At 40.8% G+C, this 27963-nt stretch overlaps 4 protein-coding genes across 4 annotated transcripts in view; 2 read left to right on the forward strand and 2 right to left on the reverse strand.

The window, feature by feature from the left end:
* The window catches only part of col14a1a (collagen, type XIV, alpha 1a), a 594115-nt gene that overhangs the window by 315376 nt on the left and 250776 nt on the right, over window positions 1–27963 (reverse strand). The gene's annotated exons all lie outside the window — the stretch shown is intronic.
* Window positions 514–5223, forward strand: LOC310855315 (multiple inositol polyphosphate phosphatase 1-like). Its single transcript, XM_083760269.1, has 5 exons — window positions 514–1301; window positions 1615–1809; window positions 2771–2868; window positions 3306–3436; window positions 4253–5223. The coding sequence occupies exons 1-5, from the start codon at window positions 719–721 to the stop codon at window positions 4632–4634; spliced, it is 1389 nt and encodes a 462-aa protein (XP_083616395.1). The 5' UTR covers window positions 514–718; the 3' UTR covers window positions 4635–5223.
* On the reverse strand, window positions 6470–11863 carry dscc1 (DNA replication and sister chromatid cohesion 1). The gene is made up of 9 exons (XM_083760347.1): window positions 11546–11863; window positions 11195–11363; window positions 10470–10604; window positions 9870–9960; window positions 9469–9607; window positions 9189–9241; window positions 8269–8423; window positions 7201–7349; window positions 6470–6711 (listed from the first exon to the last, which is right to left on the reverse strand). Exons 1-9 carry the CDS (start codon window positions 11713–11715, stop codon window positions 6600–6602), a joined length of 1173 nt encoding a protein of 390 aa, XP_083616473.1. The 5' UTR covers window positions 11716–11863; the 3' UTR covers window positions 6470–6599.
* On the forward strand, window positions 12132–27749 carry mrpl13 (mitochondrial ribosomal protein L13). The gene is made up of 7 exons (XM_083761416.1): window positions 12132–12240; window positions 15126–15249; window positions 17975–18068; window positions 19248–19308; window positions 20654–20740; window positions 21718–21839; window positions 27371–27749. The coding sequence occupies exons 1-7, from the start codon at window positions 12214–12216 to the stop codon at window positions 27393–27395; spliced, it is 540 nt and encodes a 179-aa protein (XP_083617542.1). The 5' UTR covers window positions 12132–12213; the 3' UTR covers window positions 27396–27749.

The following is a 27963-nucleotide window of genomic DNA, read 5'->3' on the forward strand; positions in this document are numbered from 1 at the left end:
GGGGCGAGATGACCTGTTACCCGCTCATTGCTTTCTGATGAGTGAGTGATAATGAATGAAATAGGCCTACATACTTTTTGATTGATTGATTGATTTATTAACAGTTTGCAGACTACATTTCAAGCACAAACTCAATACAAAGACTGTTAACTGTGAGTCGACGACCCAATTAAGCATTACACTTGTTTACAAGATCGTCCACCATGTTCAATTCATCAAAACATTTAGAGACGTACAAATAGACACTTCCATATAGCCTAGTCAAAGAACAGAACAGGAATTCATCATAAAGGAAGCAAAAAGGGAAAAGAAACATAGGCTATACCGTGAGGGGGAAAGGGGGGGGGATTCAGATTTTACGGGGGCCAGTTTCGAATTGCAGCCGTCCGTAGATGCCATTTGAGAGCGGTTTTGAAGAAGTCAAGGGATTCACACGTCTTAATGACTGTTAAGGGCGTTCCACATTTTGGTGGCATAGGAGCGAAAATAATTTAGTCCCTTGTTTGTGCCGAATCTGGGTTGTACTTTCTTCGGGCATTTGAAAATAATGGAGTATTTGAGTCTAATAAATCAATTTACCAGAACGTAAAATTGTGAACTCCTGGAAAGGGACTGGTTGGCCGCCTCTTCCGCGTTTGTGAGCGATTCGTCGTCAAATCAGGACATCGCTGCGCCACGTTGGGGTACGGATGTTTGGACTATACCTCCATGTTTGGGAATGATGTTTACCCTATATTTTAAATTCGCAATTGTTAATTTCTTCATCTGTCGGATTTCATGTTGTTTTATTGATTATTTCAAGTCAAGAAGCGTGTCAAATATACCAACGATTGCCAACTATTTCAGCACGAAAGGGAGGTATGAGGAAGTGAATCCATATCTCATTGAGGACATACTTGCTGTAAACAAACCTGAGCTCCCATCTGCAGAATGCCGTGAAGTTCACTTGACTGCCATAGTAAGACATGGCACAAGGTATCCGACGTCCAAAAACGTCAAGAAGATGCAGCGAGTCTACAATCTGGTTTTGCACAACGCCTCTGGCAGAGAGAGCTGGCTGCGTGAAATACAAAACCACTGGAGAATGTGGTACACCGAAGACATGGACGGCCGCCTGGTGGAGAAAGGTGTGAATGACCTTAAACATCTGGCTGTCAGGATGTCCAAGTTGTTCCCATCGTTGGTTTCAGAGGAGAAGCTTCGAGGTGGACACGTGAAGTTCATCACCAGCTCAAAGCACAGGTGTATCAACAGCACCTTATCCTTCCAGAGAGGTCTGACAGAACTGTGGAATATTGATGGTAGGTGGTTAAGATGCCGCCTCGATGTCAAATCAATGTTGTGATAATTTCGCATTATATCTTTAAAGTAAAAAAGGGCTTATTATGACTAAAACCTGGAAATATATACAATATTTCAACCCAGATATCGTACTAATAGCCAGAGAATAAATAAAATAAATATACAATCTTGATATATTTATTGCCAAGTCCTAACATTTGGTAGGAGCAGAGAGAGTATAAACTAAGCTTAAGTGATGTTTTCATTCTATACAATATTATTATTATTATTGGGATGTAGGACTAAATTACGATTTCCTTTTCCCATCTACAGACCAAGAATTTGACCACGAGGTGAATGATGCCCTGATGAGATTCTTCGACCATTGCACCAAGTTTCTGAAAGACGTTGATGATAACCCGTCAGCCACTGAAGAAGTCGACAAGTTCAATTTGGGACCAGAGATGAAGCGGGTCACAGAGAAGATTGCAGACCGTCTTCATGTCCCGTACAGTCTCATCACTGATGGTGAGATAGAACAGTGGTTCTCTCAACCTGTGCGTCGCTCCCCACTAGCCTGGCTAATATGCCAGACTAATATCACACAGGCATCAAGGTCAAAGTCGTGTGATTTGTCACACACGTTACCGCAGTGAAATTTGTTCTCCGCCAAGTAGTAGTGAGCTGCAGCCGTGCCGCTCTCGGGAATCATTTGATTAGTATATTTGACCCCCCAATCCAACCCATTGATGCTGAGTGCTAAGCAGGGAGGTATTGGGTCCCATTTTTACAGTCTTTGGTATGACCCGGCCGGGGATCGAACGCCGACCTCCCAGTATCAGGGCGGACACTCTAACCACAAGGCCACTGTCTGTCATCTACTACGAAGTACACGATTGGCCTGTGTTTGGGTGATATTTGTCACTGCACTGCACATACTCATACCTCCGTACCCGTGCCACATCCTACAGCAAGGGCTTCTCACTAGTAGGTGAGCCAGTAGGACACAACAGCAGTGACAAACATTGATCGAATCAATTAGCATAACGACAAAATTGGGGAGAAAAAATTGTAAAAAGCCCAAATAAATAAATAAAAAGTTGTTATGTTCTGACTGACAACAGGGTCACAAAGTTTAACTGGCAAATATTATGTCAATATAATTAAATTGATTCTGACCTCATAATCAACAAAATGCTGGTTCCTGTGCAAACAGAACCATTACTCTGGTAGTTAATAGCATAGTCCTCAAAGAGAGGAAATAATGAAACTAGTTAATGCACACCAGAGTTCCTTGGTTTTAAGGTCAAATTAACAACTGAAACTGAGGACATTTGTCTTTCCTTATCCTCTCCTCTACCCATACTTCTACATTGTAGAATTATGGATTTGTGTGAATTCACTTGGGTCTTAGTTGTGTGAACTTAAATGACTGAAAGGCTTTTGTGACTACATTAGTTCTAACTTTTCTTTGACCTTTTTTCTGCAGATATGGCTCAAGCTGCATTTTATCTTTGTGCCTATGAATTTTCTATTAAGAATGAGAACTCCCCCTGGTGTCAGCTCTTCGATGCAGTTGATGCACAGGTATTTAAACTACACAAAATATAATATTTATGAATGCTTAATGTAAATGTAAATGTAGTGAGAATGATCCATATGGACAACATTAATTTACTTCCATTATCTTGTATTGATAACAATAATATTGATAATGTCAACTGGAAGGTTATATTTATTGATACAATTGCAGAAAACTCACAGGAAGACTTTTTTTTGTAAAATAATATCAAATGATATGATACTATATATTATTTAATTGATCGTGACTCGATTTATAATCGTCCAAACCCCTAGTTTTCTCTTATTCAGGAACTAACCAGGACTTTTGTCTTGTCACTGAATACTCACTGCACATTTTCCTTGCATAAAGAATGTCAGATATATTGATGAGCCTTTACTTTTCTGTCCAAACAAAAACATAGTCTATCCCACCACATACATGTGTATTTTCTAACCAACAGGTTTTGGAGTATGCTCTTGACCTGAAGCACTTCTGGAAAAGAGGCTATGGCTATCCCATCAACAGCAAGTCAAGTTGCATTCTTTTCCATGATGTTTTTAGTAGACTGGACAAAGCAGCCAGTGAGAACAAGTGAGTTACCATTGTAAAGCATAATACACAAACATTGAAAAAGCTAGTTTCCCCTACTCATTCTATAGTGATGTGACGCATTCACTTCATAATCTGTTATTTTTGGCAATAAAAGACATGTATTACTATAAATTAGTCTTGGATCAAATATGACGATGACTCATGTTTTTGCATATATTTCCATCTAGGTCATCAAGTTAGTAGATATAGAAATCGGAGACAAGTTGAACAGTAATGTAGGTGATGTTTTGTGGTCACTGTTAAACCAATGACTGTTATCACTGAATACTTGCATGCGGGTACTCTTGTATAGTGCTGATTACCATGCCAAAAGTACAATGTTTAGCAAAGTCAGTCTACATATACTGTAAGGCCGTGTTATCAGAAAAATTGGAAATAATAATACATAGGGGAGGGTAATCAGTGGCACACTGGCGTCTTAGGATTTTTCTTTGAAAATAAAACATTTTGTAAACGTGTAGTCAATTAATTTAAATTTTAATAGTTTATTAGCTACATTTTGTGTGTCAATGTGATTCATGGATGGAAAGTATCAAGGTAAAGCAAGACTACTTTGTTTAATACATTATGTACCAGTAGGACAGACCTTTTTATTGAGAACTATTTGGTATAATTATATCTGTTTAACAACATAGATTGCATCCATCTAATTGGGATAAATTTCATAAACTATTCCAGTGCAATTATGCTATTCCATAATGTTTCCTAATTTCTAATATTACAATGACTCATATAGAAGAGTCCTGTTAGAATTCCTAATCCTGAAACCTGTGTAAACACTTTCCTGTACTTTAGGTTGGGGACTGTGTCTGAAGCGGTGACAATCCAGGTTGGCCATGCAGAGACACTTCTGCCCCTGCTGACTCTTCTGGGCTTCTTCAACGACAGTGAACGCCTGACATCCACCAACTATGCCGCGCAAGCTCAGCGCTCATTCCGCACAAGCCAGTTCTTACCCTATGCCGCTAACCTACTGCTGGTGCTGTATGACTGTGGAGAAGATGGCCTGAGGCTGCAGCCACTGCTCAATGAGAAGCCCATGGTTTTCCCTGGTATGGATCAGCAACAGGCATCCATCCCTCGATACCAAGATGTCAGAGATCACTACAGGGAACTGCTCCAGGGCTGTGACTTTGAGACTGAGTGCGAGCTCTTCCAGGAGACTACATACACATAGGAGAGAAGGGTTCATCTATATATCTATCTATGTATAAATGCACCATGTCTCTGTCTGTCTGACTGACTCTGTACACGTGTAATCCACCTAACTCTAGAACCGTTCGCCCCACTGACAAAGGGACACAGAGACACATACAGAAATCTCCATATATGGGCATAAAAGGGACACAGACAGATGGAACGGGTACTCCGGTCCAGAAGGGACACAGACATACTGTAATAACTGGGCATTTCCAACTTGCATCGTTTCAAGTAGACCAGTGCCCAACCGGCACCGCTCTAGTTGAAGTGGTTGTGCTTCCATTAATTTTCTTATAATGGATATCAGGTTTGTTTATTTCTGGAACATTCATATATGACGTGTTCTAAGATTTTCCTATGGCATTTCCAATACAAATATAGTGTTGTGACCCAGGGGTAATGGGTGTGACGTCAGGACTTCGGTACTCATTGCTCTTCCTTATTGTCAATAGACAAGCAGCAAGCTACTGGAACACTTTTCCTTCTAAATACACCTACGTACTCTCCTGGACACAGGTTTCCTCTCAAATGTGCTAGCTACAGTATACTCAATGGTTAATGAATAACAAGTAAGACGCGCAAACGCGGGAAGCGAACGCAGCTCGTAAATGGCAATAACAATTAGAATAAATTACATACCTTTTTAAGGTTTTCTTTTTAAAGTTCACTTTTTTGTGTTTTTTTAAGATTTTATTTAGAAGTTAATTTTTTTTGAAGTTTAAGTGTTTAAAAAAAAAAATTTAAGTTAAGTTTTTTTTGTGTTTTTTTAAGATTTTATTTTTAAGTTAAGTTTTTTTAAGTTAAGTTGTGTGTGTGTGTGTGTGTGAGTGCGTGTGTGTGTTTTGTGTGATACAGCTGCGCCCTCTGGTGGCGGGCGGGTGGTGTAACAGTGGGACAGACACACACACACACAGACATGATCTGCAGGGTCTCATAGTTAGTGCTCATTGCGTTCGCAACCAGTATCTAAAAGTGGAGATTTTGTATATGCAGCTAATTTAATCTTGTGATTGAGTACAGGCGGGAAAGCAGGAGTGCTTTTTTTTCCTCCTATTTTTTGTAGCGGGGGGGGGGGGGGGGGGGGAGGAGGGGTGTTGACTCGCCAGTGTCGCCACGCCTGCCCCGTGATAATTGCGCTGAAAACCTTGACCCAACCTGCGGGAACTGCAGGCAGCGGGGCTGGCCCGTGCATCACTAGCATCCATCTATGCAACGATCAAAAAACGGGTGAAGTGAATTAACCAAAAGTACAATGTAATCACAGTTTGGTGATTATCTTGATAATGAAGCAAAATCATAAAGAAATATGAACATCCAAAATATGATTCATGACTGCTTATTTCCTCCATGCTCACTAAGAAATCCTGCCACCCACCCGCTGATGTCACAATATCTCAGTAAGTAATGTGGTGCTGGGAGTCTGGTGCAACGCACAGGGCCTGACCTGGTGAGAGCAGGAGTGGACCTGGTGAGACGGGAGGGGCCCGGACAGGAGACAACCCACAGAGCCTAGTCCTTCCACGAGCCAGAATGATACCTCCCAGTCCCGGCAGAGTAGTTCAGGAGGAACGGATTGTGTGGCCCTGGTTTTTCCCTAATGGGACTGATCGAGGGTAGCTACTGGGACGTAAGTCGGGACTTGATCACCCCGGCTGGGTCACCTGAGTGAGGGGTATGATGTTGGGAGACCCGAAACCCCGATGACCGTGGGATACATCACTGAGGATACGTCCCAGGTGCATCCATGTATGTGTATTTTGTTATATGGGCTTTAGACATGAATGTATGACTAATAATGATAATACGATTGAAAAATGGCAGCGTTCCTTTAATTGATAAAACATGTACAAAGTTAACTGATAGAAATAAAGACTGCTTTTGATTACAGACATATCATGACATTTAGATGTTAGGTTATGATATTAGAGAAGTTCAGAAGTCTTCAGGTAGCCACAGGCCTTCTGGAGTTGAACACCTTGACTCCCTTTTGCATGGAGGACCGAGCGTACTTCGTCAGTAGAGCTCCAGTGCTTTGCTTTTCTCCACACAGGTCCCTGAATAACGAAAGAGAATAGCAAACACTCGGTGAGGGACCACCATAGTTTAAATACTTGTAGTGTACAGTACGATAGTCCATCTCATATTTACAAATGACATACTAAAGCAGTGGTGGGGTTAAATGTAAGTTTTTCCGCTTTCCACTCAGCAATCAATACTGTCATTAATTATAATCTTGACAAATTTACAATTATTAGTTATTATTACTCAGTTTATTTAGTCTTTGCACATTTGTAACAAACTATTGTTGTCAAAACATTGTTACTGTTAAATGTCAGAACAGTAATGTCATACTTAAATGATGCACTTAATGGCATATTTTAATTTTTACAATTAATATGACTTATTATTTATTGAATGGATAAATACTGTATATTCTATTATTGGCCTCCCAGATCCACTTCTCCATTACAACTCTCACAGCAACTAATGATGTTATTCTGGCATGATCAAATTATGATTATTGGGCTAGTAGTGACACCTACTGGATGTAAGGAGTGATGTCGTCCTCTGTCCATTTCTCTCTGAGGGTGAAAAGGTGATTGAAGCGTTCCTGGGTGTCTTCTGAGAGATCCTCCACCTTCAGCAGAGAGATGGTCTGTGGATGACAACTACGATCCACCAGGGCTACGCTCTGGAAAACATACACAGAAATCACCCGTGCTCAACATAGTATCTTCTTAATCTAAAACCTGTGGAATTCAGGTCAGGTAACATCCAATATATCAATTGAAAGTTATATAAATATTGATATAAATGACATGGCTGTATACCCCCCGAGCTCTCTTCTTCTACAATAGCATTATTGTACTTGTGAAAGGTGTTGTACATGACAAGACCCCCCCCCCCCCCCCCCCATATTATTATTTTAGTAACGTGTATGCTTCTGTGTCACAACCTTGCAGTCGTTGTTTGCGTCCGTTTCTAACGTTCTGTTTGTGGTTCAATCAGTGTTTTGTTGTGGCTTTCCTGCTGTCCATGCAGTTAGCTCATAACAGTAGCAGCTGTTGTCGCTTTGAGCTTAGTGGCGGTGTTAGGTGAAATCAGCCCTCAGCTGTGGCAGGGCTTAGGAGGTAGCCAATCATGACTAGGTTGCTACTATGTGATTGGCTACACGAGTGGCGCAGACTCCCATTGGCTTAGCCGGCGTTTCATAGTATACCATTGGCTTAGGCGGCATGGGGTTACTCCCATTGATGAGTAGGTTGCTTATATAACATTGCATGAGCTGTGACTATTGTCAAATAAAAGTAGAAGTACACACAAGAGCATGTCTTCAACAACATACTTTCAAATCAGTCTGTTTAGTTCTGCCTGTTTTATAGATAGGAGCAGATGGCACAACTCTTCCCTCATTTTACCATACCAACCAATCATTACTCAAAACCTTATAATCCTCCTTGTCGGCTATTTTAGTAGGTATTTTGAGTAGGTAATTTACCACAATAGTGCATTTATGTGGAAACGTCAGTGGATACACTACTAGTTAGATACCACAAAACGTAGTGTTGTTACAGTGTTACTACAGTATATAATGTGCTCCAAACACAAACCTTCAGCTGGTCCAATCTTGTGCCCATGCCTTCTGGGACACTCTGCTGCCAAACGACTTGAAACTCTTTGAGGTTGAACTTGACAGAATTGTGCAGAAGCAGCAGCGCCATGGCTCGACACACTTTATCCTCATCCAAGGCATAAAATACTTCATCTGTATGTAGGATGGTGTGAAGGGCGGGAAGTAGATATTTATCGGCTTTCAATCAGAAACAGCACTACAGATTTTGTAGACTGTAGAGCCAAGATATTAATGAAGAATAAATGTATGTTGTAGACATTGGATAGCGTAAAACACCTCAAGCACGTAGCTAGCCTGCCTTTTTGTCTAACCTTAGATTAATTCATTCATTTATACGTTTTGATAACCTCATCGATCAATTAACCGGTTAATTCTCTTTTCTTATCTGTAGCGTTTTCTTATCTGAGAATCTTACTTTCCTTCAATTTCTAACATAAAAGCTACATTTTACTGATATACAGAAAGAAAGGCATATTAATATTCCTTAATCAAATATTTAGTTGACCATTTAAAATACAGGGCTAGGCCATCTTTGAATGAGGAACAAAATGAAATAAAAAGGAATTCTTGTCTTGTAGTAGTCAATGTTAAAAGTTGATTTTCGCCGAAACCGTTTGATATTTGGTGTAAAGCTTTATGTACGAATATCTTCGTACTTACAGAGAAAGAACTAACATCCCTAGTCAGACACAAACATTGGAAATGGTTGACCAACTGTCACTGATATCCTCATGCCATTGGCTACTACTGGAAAGACCAGTCAATAGCTGTGACATGTCCCGCCCTAGCTTACTGTTTTACAGGAATCACATGATATGAATAACCAAATATGATGATTTCTGGCCGTGTAATGGGGTCATTAAGGATTAATTGTAATCGTGTCAAAAATAGTCTTACCATGTTCTGTGTAGCGTTTCCCATAGCAGTTCAAGCAGTGTTCAATCAGTACCCTTTCAGTGAAATGGAGAGAGCGGGAACGGACAATATTAATGGAACCTTTACTCGTGGTCAAGTCTCAAATGTCTCCTTCCTGACTATCTAGCCATCATTTTAATAGCCAGTGCAAACTCCATATTAATACCATTTTAGCTGCACATCTCTTTAGGCTAATCCCATTGCAAGTTTTTGTTTGATTATAACTGACAGATACTAATGCTTAAATAAACTGTAAACATACTTAGGCTCCAGTGGTCCTAATTCCTCGAGACATGTTTTCAGATTAACTTTGCTGAAGGACCATGACTCAGAATCCACCAACTGAGCCACATGACCTAGCAGCTTCACCTCATAGTCAAACTCCAACACACGCCAGTAACCTGGAAAAGAGAGAGCAAACAGTAGTGCGTGTGAGAAAGAGACAGATGATGACAGACAGAGACAAAGGGGATATATTGTATGATTGTCATATCGACACAGCGGTCATCATGCTCTTATACGCCACACTGATTGCCCCGACATGGTGTTCACCATTCCAGCAGGTGTTAAATAAATACATTAAATCTTGACATATTTTTGTACCTTGTGAAACCCGTTTGTAAATTCCATCAATGATTAAATGGGTGAAATAGCCCAGCATACCATCTAGCTGACAAGCATGGACAGTCTGGAGGTGGGCCTTGATCTCTTCCTCACTAGCCTGGATTGACTCCAACAGATCCATCATAGTGTACTGGAAACAGGAGAACATGGAGAGAACCATTTACCACTACAATCACATTCACCATTCAGTATTTGACATTTATCTACAGCACAACTGATGGATTGGCAGTTTGACACACAGCAGTGAAACTGGTACAGAATGGACTAAGGGAATAAGGGTTGTCTAAATAAAAGGTGCCAACCCGATCGGCTATATTCGGCAAAGAGGTTTGGACTCGGAGTACAGGGAAAAAAGAGCAGAGCAAGTAGAGTGAGGTTTTCCAAGTATTGACAGTTTAAGTCGTTCAATGTCTGAAAATACAAATGAACATGAATCCAACATACACTGATAACAAATCTATGAAATAAGTTTAATCTGCAATTAAGTAACACAATTATATACAATATGTAGTAGAGGTTCCTGCTTCATCTCTCTCGCAGCTATGGTGCTCTTGGCCAGAAAAACGTTGGAAGACCCCTCCTATACGTATTATAGACCCACATCTGATGCGGGTCATCACTGTAGAATTATCAATGTACCCTGTGTTCAGTGTTCTCCTCCTGCCCGGCTAAAGTAGGTCCTTCATAAGGATTCTCCATCAGAAGTCTCTTCAATTTCTTCAGTTTAGGTCGGCACTTCCGCAGTTCCCAGTAATTGTTACAGAATCCCCAGATCTAAAGAAGAAGAGGATAAAGTTAGTGTATAATATAATGTGTGCATAATATGCAGCTGGTTTCAATCCTGGACACCGATTGTACTGTACTGTGTGAATAACAGACAACCTGCCCCTTTACCAACTCACCCTGGGCGTACAGCCGGTCGAACTGCGCGGACTGGTATTCCTAAAGTAACCTAAGTAAATTATGCTTAAACGGTTAAAAGCTAACCTTATTCGAACCTTAACCTCAGTAAAACTACGCCCAAACCTAACCATACCTAAACCACCCCAGTAAAACTATGCCTAACCCTAAACTTTTGTATAACCTCAGTAAAACAAAGCGGCACCGAGTGGTCGGCGTGAGAATGGCGGAAAAATCGAGGGGTGAGATGGTTTAGGGGCGACCGCCGTACCTTATACCCTGTGTGTGTGTGTGTGTGTGTGTGTGTGTGTGTGAGAGAGAGAGAGAGAGAGAATGGTACAGAATTTATATAACACTTTACAATGTATTTCACATTCACCCATTACACACACACACACACACACACACACACACACACAGCCTGCTTATCGGGAGCAGTGTGTGTGGGTGGGTGGTTTATGTACCTGTGTGTGCAACAGATGAGTGCTGTCATGACTGTTAGTTAGTTGGTCTGGTGTCTTGCATCCTGGTAAAAGCAGCAGCAGGTTGGACGTGTCGGCTATCTTCAGATCATAGGTCTTGTCCCCAGTGCACAGTACAGCACGCTCATCCTTATCCCCTCGAATAATTAGACTGATTAAGAAGTAACAAGAACAGCATATTAGTGTCACATCATCAACGTTATAGTTGGCTATTAGGCAGAATGTAAATGTTGTAAAATATTCAGTGTGTATCCATCCATTTAACTCCTGATCGGTGTACATTTATTTTTAATGTACAAATGCAGGATCATGATCTATAACAGTGAATGTTACCTGTCCCCCGCTTCAATGTGTTTGCATAGAATGTCATCCAGCTCCATGAGACAGTAGTCACCAGAGGAAACATTGTCGCCAAAAGTGAGACACTGGACTGTGTTGTGCAGATCCTCCTCTTCGAGCTTGGCGATCTGTAGGGTGGCCTGCACCTCCTCTATACTTCGCATTTTAGCCAACCAAGTCAATACATCTATTGACAAATACAACTTTATACCGCTTGAGGTTGGCTGTTGAGAAGTTTTGTTATGAGCAAATTAATAGAGAAGCAAATACTACCTTCGATCGCAGATTTGCAGTCAAATTATCCCCGCGTTCTCATTGTTAACGGAAGTGAGTAAAGTGACGACATCAAAATAGTACCGGGTACTAGCAGAAAAAGTAAATTGATGACAAAATAAATAGCCTATAATTGGCATTTATTCAAAGTCTATTTTCGAAATATACCGTCATAGTTTTGTATTAACGTAAATGTACAATAGAACGCAATATGTAATCTGCAGCAGAGCCGGAAATAGAAATAGGTGGAAAAAACACACAGGAACCGAGTTTTGTTTAGGACGTGTTTCCAATTTCCGACCGGGGAGCACCAGTACAACACACATCACATTCGGGGTCAAATATTTCTTTCAGAAGGATGTCTTCGTAGCCACTGCCACACTGACAGAATGTCCAGTTTCTCCAGATCTGCCCAGGTGATATTATGCATTTGACATGATCTGGCTTGACTGTCGTTTTTGAAGGTGTGCTTAACTGTGCATTATCGTTGCGGACTCGCCACGTTTGTCACTTCATGTGGTTAGCATTGCTAACGTGACCCGTACTGTATGGGCGCAAATAACAAACTTAATTGTATATATATATATATATATATATATATATATATATATATATATATATATATATATATATATATATTTTTTTTTTTAACGTTACTGTTATTGACAGTCTTTATGGCATTAAGAAACGCATAGACAGGTCAGAACAGATTACAATAGACTGAGAAGAGTGGCACCTGAGAAGTATGGGATTGCAGTAGCCCTTTAAGTAGCCCTCCAAGCAGAACCCAATGCTACTGAAGTTTCTGACATTTGTTAGACCCAGTGCATGGGGTCCTGTTGCATCAGTACCATGCCACCTGGTACGCGGACATACATAAAACATAAACAACATGGATAACGCCTGTCTGCGCTCTTTGACGACATTTTTTTGTGTGAGGGCTTCTGAATATGTGAAGTATAAGTACCCATACATGCCGCTGCGAATATCTCCTGTGGTGCGGAAGCCGTTAAGTATTTTTAATCTTTGTTTGACCGATTTGGTCGCTTTGATTCTTCTCTTCCTTCCTTGTTTATTGACACCTCATTGTACCGCCTATCTGGCTAGCTAGTGGCGCTATAGAGCACCGAAGTCCTGACGTAACTCGCTCATCCCTTCGATTCCCCTGGTTCGCGGAAGTGATTTCTCTATGGAGAATAACATGGGGTGATCTTAATATCGTCTACTATAAGCGTTGTGGTCCAAAAATAAACAAGCTGTCTCTGCGTTATTGTCAGGGAGGTGTCTCTGTATCGTTTGCAACAGTCAGTCACTCATATATGATACAGTCTGCTTCTAGCGAAAATCTAACTAATTCAGTAGCAGTAACATTAGCGTTTTCTCTCAGTCAGTTGATTCTTCATATCCATATGAGTGAAGCGGCCGGGGTGACATGTTTATTTTTCAAACACAGTTATTATATGAAGCAATCTAAAAATCCTCCTATGGCGATTTCAATGCAACTAAAAAAATACATGAACCTGGGCACAGACGCCCTCTACTGAAAGTGACGTCAGACTTCGGTGCTCTATAGCTATGACAGAGCAGATCAGAGGCAGGGACGTAGCCGCACAAGCCAACCGCACACCGGGAGGCGGTACAATAAACGGTAAACAAACAAGAAGAAATAAAGCGACCAAATCGGTCAAACAAAATACTTAACGGTTTCCGCGCCACAGGAGATATTCGCAGCGGTTTGTATAGGTACTTATAGTTCACGATTTCAGAAGCCCTCAAAGGAAAACAGGCCGTCAAACGGCGCAGATACGATGTTAGTGAGCATATTTATGTCCGCGTTCCAAAATTCCCATACGAAAATATAGTTATGAACAGGGACCCTACAATAAAGCAACATAAAAATTTCAGAAAAGCTTTATGGAGGGTTCCGAGAGGGGCTAGGGATTGCAGTAGGTCTGGTCCATAGCCTTCTACTGCTTCTACGATTCTGCCCTGCGCATTAGAGCTATGGACCAGAGCTAGGATTGCAGGTACCATTTATTTAGGGGTTTTATGTAGTTCTGGACTTCTGGTCCATAGCTCTAATGCGTTTCAGCTATGGACCAGAGCTAGGTTTTATGGAAGACTGCATGGGCACTTTCTCTGTTAGAAGTTAGAACTAACAGCCCGGTCTAGCCGCAACACCTACCATTAAACATCTAAATTCTAAATGTACTTGAAGATATGTGGGTCTGCTCTGCACATTGGTGGTATGCTGCCCTCTATTGTCATCGATATGCCTGTTACGTGACCTTTTAAATGTGTTTTGAGAGGCAGGGTAGCCCTACAAGCAGAACCCAATGCTACTGAAGTTTCTGACATTTTTGACGACCCAGATAGCATGGGGTCCTGTTCCAGCTCCACCCTGCCACCGGGTACGCACACATAAATACACATAAACAACTTTGGAAACTTCCTTCTGCGCTCTTTGACGGCTTCTTTTCCTTTGAGGGCTTCTGAATCTGTGAACTATAAGTACCTATAAATACCTGCGAATATCTCCTGTGGCGCGGAAGCCGTTAAGTATTTTTAATTTTGTTTGACCGATTTGGTCGCTTTGATTCTTCTTTTCCTTCCTTGTTTATTGACACCTCATTGTACCGCCTATCTGGCTAGCTAGTGGCGCTATAGCTATGACAGAGCAGATCAGAGGCAGGAACGTAGCCGCCACAAGCCAACCGCACATCGGGAGGCGGTACAATTGGATGTCAATAAACAAGAAGAATCAAAGCGACCAAATCGGTCAAACAAAGGCTTCCGCGCCACAGGAGATATTCGGAGCGGTATGTATAGGTACTTATAGTTCACAGATTCAGAAGCCCTCAAAGGAAAACAGGCCGTCAAACGGCGCAGTCACCGAGCATATTTATGTCCGCGTTCCAAAATTCCCATACGAAAATATAGATACGCACAGGGACCCTACATAAAGTGACATCCAAATTTCAGAAAAGCTTTATGGAGGGTTCTGAGAGGGGCTAAGAGGCAGGGCAGCACTGAGTTTATTGACAGTTCAACTCATGTCAAGTTTGTCAACGGTTGATTAAAAAAAATACTTGGATGATAACCCAAGCTTTGCGTGCAGCTGCAATATTGGTGAGTTTATCACGGTTTACGAGTTTAATACAATCTTCGAGTTCGGATAGGACTGAATGGGCTGTCAATGGATCTTGTTGCAACTGGGATGCAGTGCATGGGCGGCTAGCCCTGTTTAGAACCTCACCCTCTGCGAGGTTCTAACAACTTGGTTGTCTTTCTTTACCTTCAGCAATGGGCGACTTTTGCTCGTTCGTGGTTCCTGATTGATGCCAGTATGCAGCCACCGGGGAAGATTGCTACTATGTGTTCTGTTAGACTACAAGGAAAACACAAACCCATCTACCATGCCCTGAGTGAGTACAACACACACACACACACACACACACAATGGGACATTTTCATAACTCTTAATCCTGAATCCAATATGGAATATGATCTTGATTCCAGGCAACAGACAGTATCAGTTGAATACTTTAAGCTAGCCTTTACCACACATCATCCACATGGTGGTAGTAGAGGATCAGCGTAAACTTAGTAAAAAGGTAGTACTGTCTGAATGTACAAAGTATGTGATGGATTAGTGTGTATTTTAATTTACTTTGATCAACTGCCTTTTGTGTGTGTGTGTGTGTGTGTACATTTGAGAGGCATTCCTTACCAAGGTGCTTAATTAATGCCAAAATCAAGTTTGTCCTTTCTTTTAACGATTTTGAACGTGTCATTCATGCTTTTATCACCACTCGTTTGGACTATATATGCACTGTATGTCGGCTTAAACCAGGCCTCCATGGCAGGTCGACAGCGGGTCTCCTAACTGGAACCCGCAGGCGTGACCATATAACACCTGCCCTGGCCTCTCTTCACTGGCTCCCCATTCGTTTAGAGTTAATTTTAAGACTGTATTGTTTGTCTTCAAATCACTGAATGGACTGGCACCACACTATCTCTGATCTCTGATCTACAATGTAGAGGTTTATACCCCCTCAAGGTCATTGCGGTCTGGAGGCTAGTTGGATCTTAAGGTCACAAAAAAGGCACGTCTAAAGACCAGAGTTGACAGAGCTTTTGCTGTCAAACTGGCCCCCACCATTGACACTTTTCAATCCTGCCTTAAGACCCACCTTTACACCTTGGCTTTTAATTCCGTTTGAGTCTTCTGTGTTTTAGTTTGGCTTTATGTGTGTGTTTTAGCAGTTTTTTTGGTTTTTAGCTTTACAGTGTATTTAGTGTATTTAGTACAGCACTTTGTAAACCCTGAGTTGTGAAATGTGCTATATAAATAAAGTGGATTGGATTGGATTGGAATTAAGGATGCTATTTTATACAGCAGTTTACAGATTACAGCCTCTGTAATGCTGTGCGTGTTCATGGCTTATATTAACAAATGTAAGCCAGTGTCAAAATTAAGTAAATTCCTTGAAGGTTGCTTTTGCATGCTTATTTGTAATGAATGGAACACCAATTAATCATCAATTAATTAGTATTATCTGGTTCTCCATGAAGGTTGAGACAATGCCAAGTTGCCACTTGCCAACAGTTGCATGCAATTAGTCTGGCGTCTGTCTGCTGTATCCTTGTTTTACTCGGGCATGGCCCGGATTCATAAAAGCTGACATTTGGCCATTGCCATGGCTATTCTTTAAAAATATATATATTCTGAGCCTTTATCAATTAAATGTACAAACCATCTTAAACACATTTATCAAGCAATCCTAAACCAATCCTAGCGTACATTTGGTCTGAGCTTTGATAATTGAGACGGCTGAAACAGACAGTCATTTATTTTAAATAACATGCCCTCAAATATTCTCGAAACACCTAGGCCTGTCACAATTATTACATAATCGCCTAATCGCAACTATTTGGGGTGGCTGTGGCTCATGAGGTAGAACTAACCTCGCCTCACCAGGCTTTCCACCACCTCGGAGGAAAGCCTGGTCTCTGTTTCAAAAGTCTGTATAATCCTGTCGGGAGCGGATGATATCGTTACGTCATGTTGTAGTATTGTTTTGTAGTCGACAGGCAGGAACAACAGGCGGCGGCAACTTCCTTTTCCCTCTCAATAAAAACTCTCGTAGCCTGTAGCTTTTATTGAGAAAAATCTGTTTGAGGGAAAAGGAAATTGCCGCCTGCCTGTCGACTACAAAACAATACTACAACATGACGTAACGATATAATCATATACCCTAAATGAAATGGTGCCCAGGCTAAGGTACAACAGGTTGATCTGTGGGTTAGCGGTTTGATTCCCGTCCTTGTCCTTAGGCAAGACACTGAAACCCCACATTGCCTCTAGTGTTTGCCACCATTGGTGTGTGAATGTGGGAAGTAAGGACGCTGTTCACCGCTTCACTTCCCAACGTCTGAATAAATGGACATTATGGATAATTTTAAAGCGCTTTGAGTAAGCACTCAAAGCACTGCATAGAAAAGCGCTATAAAATACCTTCAGAGGACATAGCTACTGTATATATTAAGTTTGGAGGCCTCACTGTCCATGAAAAGATTACAGCAGCGGTGCATAATCGCTCGTATAGCCTAGGTCTCAGCCAGATCTGCAAGTGCAATCTCATCTGAATGACGGTTAAAGCACTTGTTTAAATGGGTGAAAATGAGTAAGCAGTGGCACTAAGCATCTAACTTAACTTAATAAAAATAAAAATAGTTTGAAATCTTGTTTGAAATGACCAATCCTGCGTACAAGGATTTCACTGGTAGGCAGGTTTGTAAACTGTCCACAGCCATCCTCTGAGAAACAGGGCGAGAACACAAACATTGTGCCTTTTTATAATGAGTTGGGAAGAATTATATGAAGATAGGTTGAAAATGTGTGAAGTGCGGGACGTTGCCCCCCTCGACCTCATATGGGGGCCTACAGTTCCAGTACATGGCCCCTACATCCCCCATGTCCATGCCTGACCTCATATGGGGGCCTACAGTTCCAGTACATGGCCCCTACATCCCCCATGTCCATGCCTGACCTCATATGGGGGCCTACAGTTCCAGTACATGGCCCCTACATCCCCCATGTCCATGCCTGCTTACTTCTACTCACCATGTCACCTCTTCCCCATGCAGGTGACTGCGGTGACCATGTGGTGGTAATGAACACCAGACACATCGCCTTCTCTGGGAACAAGTGGGAGCAGAAAGTTTACTCATCGCACACTGGGTAAATGCAAATGTTGGATGGATTAATTATATTCCCAAACCAAGCCCTAAGGTTTCACCTAATTTGTAGACTTGTTACTTGCCCAAATGTACATGAATACATATGTATGATATTTTAATGTGTAAGATCATACTCTCTAAAGAGGCTATACTACATAACCATAGACTCCATTCGATTCTTCTTTGTGCTTTTCCTATTCTCACAGTTTGATTTTATTATTATTTTATTTTATTGTTTATTTATGGAGCTGTGCACAGTTAAGTTTTGCTGGTACTATTTGGGATAACAGATCGGTTATGCACTGATTTATGACCTGCAGCCTTGGTGCCCACATGTAGCACTGTATTTTACTCATTTCATTGGCTAGCACTGCCTGTGAACAGTGACATTTTCTTTTTTTAATTGTCTATTGACAGTGGAAGAAAGGCATTTTCACGACTCTTCTGCTCTGTGTTATGAGAAATAGGTTCTGACAATCGGGATTCGGGAGCAGAAATATGTTTAATTTCATTAGTCATTTTGTTTAGCCTACATTCATTGTACAATTTTGATATGGATTATTATTACTGTTGTAAACTTGACATTGAAGTAGTTACTGTATAGTTGACTATTGTATATTTATACATTTCAACTCAAAGCTCGTTGAGTCAAAAGCGTGGCTACCGCACTGCTTGGTGCAAGTACTCGATCAGGCGCACCTCATTTGGCCCACTTCTGTCGGTGCACCTGCCTTGTTTCAAGTGATGTAAAAGGTCATTAGAAGCCAAATGTTATCATTAACCATTTTTTATGTCTCTTTTAGTGTGATTCAGGTTTTGTGAATCGGTCGGCGGTTATGGTCTTCCGGCTTTGTCTTTGTGTTTATCTCCACCCTTCATTTGTGTCTGAGTCGGAGGCATGGTTATGTTGTTAGGGAAGAAAGAATTTAAAGTATATTGTGTTACATTAGTGCAAAGTTGGGACTCTTATGGGTATTCTTGTACATTACAAGGCTAACAGTATGTTAGTTGCTCTTGTTAGTTCGTCGTAGTGTATTATACACAGTTTTATCTAAAGTAATTGCGTAGTTCTTCTTTTTATAGAGACAAATGCAGTTTTCTCATATCATTATTTAAATGCCATCTTAATCATTTGTCATGTAAAAGTTACTGAGGTAAGCATTGTTTTTCTTTTCTAAAGGTATCCAAGTGGATTCAAACAAGTCACAGCTGCACAGCTCCACCTTAAAGATCCAAAAGCTGTACGTATTGATCAAGGCTTGTGTGTTTTCTTGCCACTGGTGCACTGCATACGACTCTGCCACAGACTACAAGGGCTTATTTTCTCCTAGGAATGATTAAACATCCGTTTAATTAGTTTAACACTCATCCCCCCCTTCCATACATTCTACTGTATCCTTGTATATTAATGTTAAGCTTACAGAAACGGGATCAAACAACATTGGGCAGGAGGAGGAGGAGGTGACTGAATACCACTATGAGGAATGGATGCCAGCTGAAAGATAATTCTTGGGGGTTAGGTTGCATATTTATGTGGAAGGCCTTTATTTTGTTGTGGGAAGAGTGGAGCTTGGCTTGGCAGCTCTCTGAACACACATAATTGTATTCATTGCTTCAGTCATTTGGCCTTACTACTTGACAAACCACTGACAACTTATTCTCATGTTTCTATATTGAGGCTATTGCACGAAACATAGAAAGAAGCACATAACTGATATTTGTTTCGTTCCACCCATGGTACAAATAGTGTTGATATCCACAACATTTAGCTGAACCATATGTCCTAAAAGGTTTTTGACAACATTCCATTCAAGAAAGACTGCATATTAAGGACATTACATAAATGCAATCTAAATACACCGGTTTAGCAAAACTTCCATTTGCAGTCCCCACATAAAAACATAAAACAAGCAAACAGTACAGTACCTTACATTAGGAAACAAAACACAATGAGATCAAAAGTATCCGCTCGTAAAAGTGCTTACATTGTTCTTTGTAATAGTTTGATTTATCTTAATTTGTTTAGGTTGCTGTGCAGGGCCTGTTCAAGCTTAACCTCAAAATAGTGGAAGATGGGGTAATGACAGAGAAAAGATTCCTAAACACATGAATCCTAGCGTCACTATTCTGGCATGTCATAATACCACAGGGGGTCCTCATAGTTGCTACAAGGGGCTGCCAAATGTTTGTGTCATATGAACATTTTGTTTCCTTTCAATGTGTGTGTGTGTGTGTGTGTGTGCACTGCAGTGTATACACATTTTAAATTACACAACACTGATGAAACTGCTGTCAAACAACACATTCCTGAAGCCTCATGTGGTGGAGCAGCACTAGTAGGCCCCAACATAGTTTCAATTTAATAATAAGTAATAACATATTTTTTCAATAGCTTTTTTCACTTAATCACAAAAACCCGGTGATGCCATAAAAGCATTTTGGGCATTTGAATAGGCATCATCGTGTAGGGTAAACCACATTTACAGACTGGATGAAAAGGACTTCTGCTGGACACATTCTCCAAGCGGGGAGAAAGACCCTCAGGTCTATTCTAAGTAACCTTATAAAATATGCTTATCCCAACAGATAATGAAGTTGGCAGTTTATGGAATGCTACCTAGGAACCTCCGCAGACGCACAATGATGCAACGCCTGCACCTCTTTCCTGATGACGTGAGTCCTATTCTTTCTTTCTTCTCAGTAACCCAGGATTTTCCAGATGGTTTTTGGAAATCTAAGAGAAATTGAAGAGATCATATCTGTGGCATGGAACATAATATTAAAGCTATTTTCTTCAGATTTCAGTACTAAAGTTCTAATGACACCTGTGCATCCTGTTATCCTGGTGTTTAACCCATTCTGAACGGGCACCCATTTTGGTGTCAGCATCATGTTATGCTTTAGCTATTTAAAAATATCTACAAGCTAAAATCTACAAGCTCATATCGCGCCGCGATACGAGCTTGTAGGTCTGCTATTTTTGAAAAATCGAAGAACGACTGACATAGAAACATAGCTTTTTCAGAAAACTGTCAGGATGTAGAAGACATTTTTAGAATCTGATCTCAGGTCAGAATGGGTTAATGCCAGCACTGCATTAATCCTGGTAGATGACTGAAATAAACGTCTTATGAACCCTGCAGATGCACATACTGGTAGTCTCATCAGGCAGTACAGCAAGAAAAGTATATGTCCTCTTCATTCAATGTCAAACTAACCATGAATATTTATGAGATTTTGGTGTTTCTTGATTACTATTCATGTTTTTCACTCTTGCCTGTTTTCTACTTCAGCTTGTAAGCATGCCTGCTACATGAATATTAATATCGGTACACTGTGGATTCTCATGAGTATACTCGAGTGTATCAGGTGTAGCGATTACCTTGTCTGCTCCTTCCTTCCCCCTGCCTCAGCAACACTCTTCCTCGTCATTTTTTCTCTCTCCCATTAGTTATTTTAAGATAAAACTTAATTGATCCCTGGGGTGTAATTCTGGACAACTATTGTTTTCACCTCTTCCTCTCCGTCCTCTCTCTCCTACCTTATGTCTCAACTTATTTCTCCTCCTGCACTTTCTCCCCTTATTATTTGTTGTCCTGTTCTACCTCTTCCATCTTAACTGCTGTCCTTTCCCTTCTCCTCATCTCCAGGTCATTCCAGAAGATATCCTGGCTAACCTGACGGAGGAGCTGCCTCAGCCCAGAAAAGTACCCAGGCGGCTGAATGAATACACACAAGAGGAGATAGATGCTTTCCCCATGCTGTGGACACCGTATGTGGACACACACACACACACACACACACACACACACACACACACACACACACACACACACACACACACACACACACACACACACACACACACACACACACAAACAAACAAGTGTTCTATTGCTCTCTAGATGTCCTCTATATAGAAAGCCCAGCTTGTAATGCACTGCTGTCAGCTACAAGGTGATACAAAGCATAAATCTCCCTGGCACAGAATGATGGATGAAAATACTCACATATGCATTAACTATGTGAGGATATCCCATTGACTTAATTCCCTAGAACCTCTTCTTAACCCCACAGTGGAGGAAATAAGTATTTGATCCCCTGCTTTTTTTTGTAAATTTGGTAAATTTGCCCTAATACAAAGAAATGAGCGGTCTATAATTTGTATGGTACTTTTATGTTAACAGATAGAGACAGAGGGCTGTATTTTGCGTGTCTTAAGTACCAGGTCTTATTCCCTAACTTGAGTAAACTAAAGATCTGGAGGTGTGGTCAATGCTCTTTGGCCACTCAGAATAACCAAATGGCATTGATCACGCCTCCAGGTCTTTAGTTTACTCAAGTTAGGGAATAAGACCTGGTACTTAAGACACGCAAAATACAGCCCATTATATCAACAAAAAAGTCCAGAAAAAAACATTATATAAAGGTTATAAATTAAACTCCATTTGATCAGGTGAAATAAGTATTTGATCCCCAAGCACATCATGACTTAATACTTGGTGGAGAAACCCTTGTTGGCAAGCACAGAAGTCAGACGTTTCTTGTAGTTGGTCACCAGGTTTGCACACACCTCAGGAGGAATTTTGGTCCACTCCTTTTTACAGATCCTCTCCAAATCCTGAAGGTTTCAAGGCTGTCGCTTGGCAACTTGAAGCTTCAGCTCCCTCCACAGATTTTCTATGGGATTAAGGTCTGTAGACTGGCTAGGCTACTCCATGACCTTAATGTGCTTCTTCTTGAGCCACTCCTTTGTTGCCTTGGCCGTATGTTTTGGGTCGTTGTCATGCTGGAAGACCCATCCACGACCCATCTTCAGTGCTCTGGTTGAGGGAAGGAGGTTCTTGTCCAAAATCTTACCGTACATGGCCCCGTCCATCAACCCCACAACGCGGTGAAGTTGTTCTGTACCCTTAGCAGAGAAACACCCCCAAAGCATAATATTCCCACCTCCATGCTTGATGGTAGGGATGGTGTTCTGGGGTTTGTATTCAGAATTCCTCTCCCTCCAAACACGACGAGTCGAGTTGATGCCAAAGAGTTCAATTTTGGTCTCATCTGACCACATCACCTTCTCCCAAGCCTTCTCAGAATCATTTAGGTGTTCATTGGCAAACTTCAGACGGGCCTGTACATGTGTCTTCTTGAGCACGGGTACCTTGCGGTCACTTCAGGATTTCAATCCATTACGGCGCAATGTGTTTCCAATGGTTTTCATCCCCACCGTCAAGCATGGAGGTGGGAATATTATGCTTTGGGGGTGTTTCTCTGCTAAGGGTACAGGACAACTTCACCGCGTTGTGGGGTTGATGGACGGGGCCATGTACGGTAAGATTTTGGACAAGAACCTCCTTCCCTCAACCAGAGCACTGAAGATGGGTCGTGGATGGGTCTTCCAGCATGACAACGACCCAAAACATACGGCCAAGGCAACAAAGGAGTGGCTCAAGAAGAAGCACATTAAGGTCATGGAGTAGCCTAGCCAGTCTCCAGACCTTAATCCCATAGAAAATCTGTGGAGGGAGCTGAAGCTTCGAGTTGCCAAGCGACAGCCTCGAAACCTTCAGGATTTGGAGAGGATCTGTAAAAAGGAGTGGACCAAAATTCCTCCTGAGGTGTGTGCAAACCTGGTGACCAACTACAAGAAACGTCTGACTTCTGTGCTTGCCAACAAGGGTTTCTCCACCAAGTATTAAGTCATGATGTGCTTGGGGATCAAATACTTATTTCACCTGATCAAATGGAGTTTAATTTATAACCTTTATATAATGTTTTTTTCTGGACTTTTTTGTTGATATTCTGTCTCTATCTGTTAACATAAAAGTACCATAAAAATTATAGACCGCTCATTTCTTTGTATTAGGGCAAATTTACCAAATTTACAAAAAAAGCAGGGGATCAAATACTTATTTCCTCCACTGTAATGGCTGTCTGTATTGTAACTCAATGTTCAGAAGCCTATGTGAAGTAAGAACACACAAACCCTTAGCAGACTTCCACTCATATTTTCATTATCTTTTGATTCTTGTAAGCTTTCATAATGAGTGGTACAGTAAATTATCCATTATTTGTTTGACATTTCACTTAGTAAAGTAAAAATAGATGTATGCGAACTGTAAATGTAGCTTTTAAATGGTAATCTGACAGCAGAGTTATATACGTTTATTTTTACAACTAACTACTCCCGGTGAGGGGTAAATTGATCTGACAAATAAGCTCACTTTGCCATTATATACTCTTCATAGAATAAGATTTTGACAAAATTAGACTTTTTCATGTGGTGTACAATCATTTAAGAGATTTGTTTTCCAGTGGTAGGTCACTAACTCATGCAAGCGGGTAAAAGCAGTGAAATGTTGTGACATCTGCAAGACTGTGCAAACAATAGCAATAGGACTCTCCAACAACAGTGGTACAATATGACAAGAATATGACTGTACTGTAATGTAATACAATAAGAAAATAATTAAAAGTTACGAATAGGTTATTTAAGACAGGGGTTCTCAACCCGTGGGTCGTGACCCCTCGGGGAGTCGTCAAATTATTTAAAAAGAAAGAAAAGAAAAAAAGAAATTGCTACTGAATGGCTGAAAAATGGAAATGGTTCTCCCAGTGTTTGGCTGGGTTTCCTCTTGGTACTGCCATTTCCTCCCACACCAAAATAAATACTCCTGCCATTGCCCTTGATCAAGGTGCTAGCATTTCAACTGAAGTTGGTCCCTGGGCACTGCACTATGCATCTAAGTAGTTAGAATGGGTTAAATGCAGAGGACAAGTTTCCCCAAGGGGATATACAGTACAACATCCTTGTGTGAAATTATACAGTACATCCATGACATTTATGCTAGGGATGCTCCGATCAGGTTTTTTGGGACCGATCACCGATTGTTTTTCTCATGATCGGGCAGATACCGATCTTGTGCGTAAGAGGCAAATCTGTCAAAACCCACATGAAAACTGGTCCTGTGTGTGGGGAGGAAGGGGAGAATGTTTAGGCCTGTCACAAAGATGCAAAATTATATACTATATATCTGATTGACAATTATACCACTTAAATGGTGTAAAAGATGGCCAGATAGGGTAAATTGCTGATCACAGATAGGGTAAATTGACGATCACCGATTATCGGAGCATCTCCATTGTATGTAGTACTTGCATAAATACATGCATGCATGCACACTGATTGCAGTTATGTAGAAAATTAATATAATTGAAATTTACTCTTGCCTCAAATGAGCTCAGTTATGACTGACGAAGACTGTCGTTTTCTTGTACTAGCACCTAATAAAAGTCTTAAAATGTACGTGCTCCTCCAGTGTCCTCTCCTCCTGTCTCAAATGAGCATTGCAAAAATTGTTTGTTCACGCTGTACCTGAAAGTCAATTTTGTGAGCCAGATTTGATGGGTTTTCGACATTTAGCTAACGATGTAAAGAGAACATAGTCACCTGTTAAGGCTGGGACATACTGGTTTTTGCGTATGTGTGGGGTGGGGGTGTGGGGGGGGGGGGGGGGGTTAATATTGGATAAACCACGGCTGCGGGAAATAAATTAATGGCATCTATCTATAGGCTTATTATAACTTTTAAAACGCACAAAATCTTGGCAAAATCTCGCAATCCGCAACCACCCACAATCCGTGGTTGCGGATTTATAAATTGGAATTATTAATGAATGCGTTCGGATAACGGGTGGATTATGAATATGCACACGCGGCTCATCCGTAGGTCTCTAGGAGCAAGGGACCCAAACAGCTGCTCTACCTCCTGAGTCAATACCGCCTGGTCCCATAGGACTAATTTATTTTCATTTCCAATGGTTCTGCTCTAATTTGTGGGGTTGCTATCGCCAAGAGAAAACTTTGGCACCTAACTACTACTAGTCCCCGCTTTCACTTAGAAACTTTGACTTTTAAAACCCATTTAGGCCTGAGGCCGATTCTAAAAACGCTTCTAAATCCTGACCTAAGGTTTCTGAAAACTTCAAATATTTATATAGCAGAATCAAAAAGTTAACATTTTTGAATACTGTACATACTGTACAGAACCCAAATATGGGTTCCCGATCTGAGTGGGTAAAACACCAAAATGGGTTCCCGCCCAGAATGGGTTAATGATAATGGAAGTCAATGGAGGATTTTGATACGTCAAAACTTCTTCATACTTTCATCTGGAGACACCATTCACAATTTAAAAAACATCGTCCTTACTGTGGACACAGGCCTGAACTTTTTACTTTGAAATAATTGGCAGATTTCTAAATATATAACTTCAAGAAATATATGACTTCCGCCGCGCAATGATTGGCAGGTGTGGGCGCGCTCCCGTTCCCTTTTGCGGTGTAGGCCTACAGTATGTGTGTCTTTTCCACTCCTTGACTTTGGCTGGCGAATGTGAAAATATATATATATATTCTTTATATTTGTATATATTATTATAATGATTAGGAATTAATCATTATAATACACACTTGCATACAACAGTCCGAGATATATATACAAAGTCAAAGAGTGCACTGCTGGGATCTTGACTGCATTTGTACTATTTATAATACAGTCTTTTGGCTTTTGCAGCGACCCCGCGTTGTTTCTTCATGAACAATATTTCTAGTTGACACTCAGGTACTGTAGTCTAGTCGGGTACTGTAGATCAATTACAGTTTTTTGAAAATGTTCTTTCAAACTTTGGTGAGATACAGTTTCTCGTTGGGATGCTGACATGGTAACGAGATCAGATTAATGTATTTTCTGAGATGTATTTTCTGGTTGGCGATTAGAGTGACATTCGGCATGACCTGTGCTTTGCTGGCATAATAATGTAGTCTTTTCTCATTGCTCTGGTCTTGCCTGTATGAAACATCACTCTGACAGGTTACTTACTGCAAGTAGCCTATCCTATATGTTTTATTCAGAAAGCACCAAATTATATATTGCAACTGACTGTGTTAAATAAAGTCAAAAGTTGAAACAAAATAAATGAAGTAGAAATAATACTATAGTGTTTCAGTGGTAGTGAGTGAATTTAGGAATTTAAACTCTTTATTCTGTCCTCCATATACGGAAATGGAAACTGAGCATCAAGTCAGAATAGTGTAGCGTACGTTTGTTTTCTGATTAGAAATCAAACATCGGAGGGAGAAAACACTTATTGGTGAGGTGCTGGGCAACAGGGTTCAATCATACCATAATAAAAAAAATAGTTCTTGCACACTCATAGTGGAGATGGAGTGTCTGTTTTTTTAAGATAACATCCGTTTTCCTAGCTCCTTTTCCTAATGTGGTGTTTTTCCTCTGTTTTCTTCTCAGACCTGAAGACTACAAGATGCGTTAAAGGAAGCATATGGCTCTGTCTTCTTGAGCTCAGCTGCTTCAGATGTGGGTTTCCTGAAGCGTCATTCAAAACATTAATAAAGATTGATAGATTTGTATGTATGTATGTTTTTGCAACGTTATTGTAAAGTAATGCTTAGCTATGAGTGTCTCATGTTTTCACTGAATAATAATTTTATTAAGCTTACCGTGTTATAATTTTCCTTCTGTTGACTGTACTGCAGTTGTCACTGTACATTTAGACAAATGCTTTGAGGTTAACCAACACAGTGCTTTTGAAGATATTTTTTCTACTGTCTATACAGTATATAAAATGTTTGTTGTGAAAATAAATAATCATTGCTGCTGTTTTTTTTTCTTCAGTTATACCTGTACATGTGTATCCACAGTAAGCTGAATTAGAAAAAGTGTCAATGGCGTTTCTAGGTGAAAGTGCTTTTTTGATGTGCCAGTGTCTGCCATTGAGCCCCATTTCTCAAATTTGAAAGCACACATTTCAGGCACACATGTCCACCGTAAGATGAACCTAAATAGGTTTGAATGGGGTTTCTAGGTGTAAGTATGTAGGA

The sequence above is a fragment of the Protomyctophum parallelum genome (genome assembly GCF_964188405.1).
Source record: "Protomyctophum parallelum genome assembly, chromosome: 3".
Classification (NCBI taxonomy): domain Eukaryota; kingdom Metazoa; phylum Chordata; class Actinopteri; order Myctophiformes; family Myctophidae; genus Protomyctophum; species Protomyctophum parallelum.

Bases quoted from the DNA above. Each gene is read 5' to 3' on its own strand.
- mrpl13 (XM_083761416.1), top strand. From the start codon at position 12,214: ATGTCCAGTTTCTCCAGATCTGCCCAG. The intron at 19,309-20,653 runs GTACGTATTGAT...TTATCCCAACAG, and splicing joins ACCTTAAAGATCCAAAAGCT to ATAATGAAGTTGGCAGTTTA. The intron at 20,741-21,717 runs GTGAGTCCTATT...CCTCATCTCCAG, and splicing joins TGCACCTCTTTCCTGATGAC to GTCATTCCAGAAGATATCCT.
- dscc1 (XM_083760347.1), bottom strand. From the start codon at position 11,715: ATGCGAAGTATAGAGGAGGTGCAGGCCACCCTACAGATCGCCAAGCTC. The intron at 7,350-8,268 runs GTTTGTGTTTGG...TATGTTTTCCAG, and splicing joins CAAGATTGGACCAGCTGAAG to AGCGTAGCCCTGGTGGATCG. The intron at 6,712-7,200 runs GTAGGTGTCACT...TTCGTTATTCAG, and splicing joins GACATCACTCCTTACATCCA to GGACCTGTGTGGAGAAAAGC.
- LOC310855315 (XM_083760269.1), top strand. From the start codon at position 719: ATGATGTTTACCCTATATTTTAAATTCGCAATTGTTAATTTCTTCATC. The intron at 1,810-2,770 runs GTGAGATAGAAC...TTTTTTCTGCAG, and splicing joins GTACAGTCTCATCACTGATG to ATATGGCTCAAGCTGCATTT. The intron at 2,869-3,305 runs GTATTTAAACTA...TCTAACCAACAG, and splicing joins TCGATGCAGTTGATGCACAG to GTTTTGGAGTATGCTCTTGA.